The sequence below is a fragment of the Mandrillus leucophaeus genome, unplaced genomic scaffold (genome assembly GCF_000951045.1).
Source record: "Mandrillus leucophaeus isolate KB7577 unplaced genomic scaffold, Mleu.le_1.0 Scaffold1285, whole genome shotgun sequence".
Lineage (NCBI taxonomy): Eukaryota > Metazoa > Chordata > Mammalia > Primates > Cercopithecidae > Mandrillus > Mandrillus leucophaeus.
In genome coordinates this window covers 237,766-240,020 of record NW_012101238.1, presented here as the reverse complement: position 1 = coordinate 240,020, position 2,255 = coordinate 237,766, and the positions used below count along the sequence as shown (strand labels likewise).

At 40.0% G+C, this 2,255-nt stretch overlaps 1 protein-coding gene across 2 annotated transcripts in view; it reads right to left on the bottom strand.

Annotated features, from left to right (window-relative positions):
- NAPB (N-ethylmaleimide-sensitive factor attachment protein, beta) overlaps nucleotides 1–2,255 on the bottom strand; it is a 59,950-nt gene that overhangs the window by 47,259 nt on the left and 10,436 nt on the right. Inside the window, exon 2 of one of the 2 annotated variants that reach the window (XM_011972310.1) lies at nucleotides 1,255–1,334. In XM_011972310.1, the coding sequence (XP_011827700.1) occupies nucleotides 1,255–1,334 (80 nt within the window). Of the gene's footprint in view, nucleotides 1–1,254; nucleotides 1,336–2,255 lie in introns of those variants that run through there. The other variant, XM_011972311.1, reaches the window with a different exon arrangement.

Sequence of the window (2,255 nt, the reverse complement as noted above, 5' to 3'; positions counted from 1 at the left end):
ACTAAAATACAAAAAATTACCTGGGTGTGGTGGCACGTGCCTGTAGTCCCAGCTACGCAGGAGGCTTAGGCACAAGAATCACTTGAGCCCCGGAGACAGAGATTGCAGGGAGTCAAGATTGTACCACTGCACTCTAGCTTAGGCTACAGAGTGAGACTTTGTCTTAAATAAATAAATAAATAAATAAATAAGTAGTCTCTTCAGGTAAGATCACTTTTTACTTACAAGACCTGAACAAAACAAAAGATGAAATGTGAAACAAACTGTTTTTTCCTCCATTTTAAAAACACAAGACAATTCAGGCATAAGTGTGTTTTGAAAAATAGCATATCTAAAGCCTTAGCTAAAACTAAACTTCTTATAAAGATCTTACCTTTTAGATTCAACTAGTTCAAAAGCATTTTTCTCCTTTGAAATGATTTTAAAGTATCTGCCTTGAAACAGCTTGTAGAGGGCAAGAGTCCCACTTCCAATCCCACAGCAGCTGTAAGCCAGAGCTCAACACCCACGTCCCCTGCTCTGGTCAACGGTGGTCTCCATTTTCACTATAGAAATATCCCATCACTAAGGCATGAAAGATCTCTTTCGCTGAAGAGAGAGGGATGAATTTCTCTGAAAGAGCCATCTCATCTCAGACCAATGAAAATAATAATCCTGTGAATTTTGTTATGCCCGGTCTCACTGGGTAGAAAGCATTACTTTAAAAAATAACCATGAGTCTCTTGAGGTTAATGTAAATCCATCCCCCTCCCCCCAAACCACACTGTCATAGTTCTCAGTGGAATCACAATCAGTTATTGTGTAGCAGAGAATGGTCATTCTCAACCAATGTTCAGGTAAAGAAAACCAGGCATTTCTCTTTATCCCACTAGTTTTAATGACTTTTATTCCAACTTTCATTCCTTATAGCACTGTATTTATTTAAGCATATTAGTAAGAAACAAAGATTACTCTAATTCCAAGTAATTTTAACTATTTTTAGTTACCAAGTTACCACATGCCTACTGTATTAAGAAGTATGGAAACTAAGACAGACACTGTCCCTGTGCTTGAACTTAAGCCAGGCTTTCCAGCTTCATTCACTTAGAGCACACCCCTTCAGTCTCCATGTCAGCAGCAGCCAGGCCAGTTATTCAGCACTGACACCTGTCTCTGGGGTCAATAGTCTTGCTCATTAAGGGAAAACAGTCATTTCTTCCTTCAAAGTGATTTTAAACCATTTGCCTAAAAAACAAACAAATTCTTTGTACATACCACTCCAATTTTTAGCCATCTTGAACATATTTGCAGCTCTGGTATACATTTCACAAGCCTCTTCTATTCTTGTGTTTCCTCTGAGAAAAAGTTAAAAAATAGGTTACATTTTAACAACCATCCACATCTCTAATTCTCCCTCCCTCAAATGATAAACATTTAGTATGTACTTGCTATGTGCCAGACAAGCATTACAGAATCTTAACCTCTGTTTAAAGGAGATACTCTTACTATCTGTTTTCCAAATGAGAAACTGGGGTGTTAAGTGGTAAAGTTACTAGCCCGAGGTGACATGGAAAGGATAGCTCAGAATTAAGACTCATACACAGGGCAAGGCATGATGGCTCATGCCTGTAATCCCAGAACTTTGGGAGGCCAAGGCGAGCGGATCACCTGAGGTCAGGGGTTCAAAACCAGCCTGGCCAACATGGTGAAACCCCACCTCTACTAAAAATACAAAAAGTAGCTGGGCATGGTGGCAGGCGCCTGTAGTCTCAGCTACTCAGGAGGCTGAGGCAGGAGAACCGCTTGAACCTGGGAGGCAGAGGTTGTAGTGAGCTGAGATGGCACCACTGCACTCCAGCCTGGGCACCAAGAGCAAAACCATGTCTCGAAACAACAACAAAAAAAAAAAAAAAGAAACAACAACAAAAAAAAAAAAGAAAAAAAAAAGACTCAAACACAGATCTGGCTGACCCCAGAACCAGAGGGGTTACAGACTAAAGATGTTACTCTGATTACATCTTTAATCAGAGTCCTTCCCATCTATAAAAGTTGGAAGTTTTATATCAGTCTGAGTAGTTAAAAGTAGGTTTTTCAAAGGAGATTAAATTTTGAAGGATAAAGACATCTTTTCCCTGTTATCTCCCAAGAGTTCAGCATTATGTTTATTCAGAAGCCACATCAGATGAGAAAGTGGCTTTCTACATTCTACAGCTGTATGATGTCAACTCTGGTAAGGGCAAGTCCTTCTCTAACCTGGAGGAGGCCTCAGGGTCCAG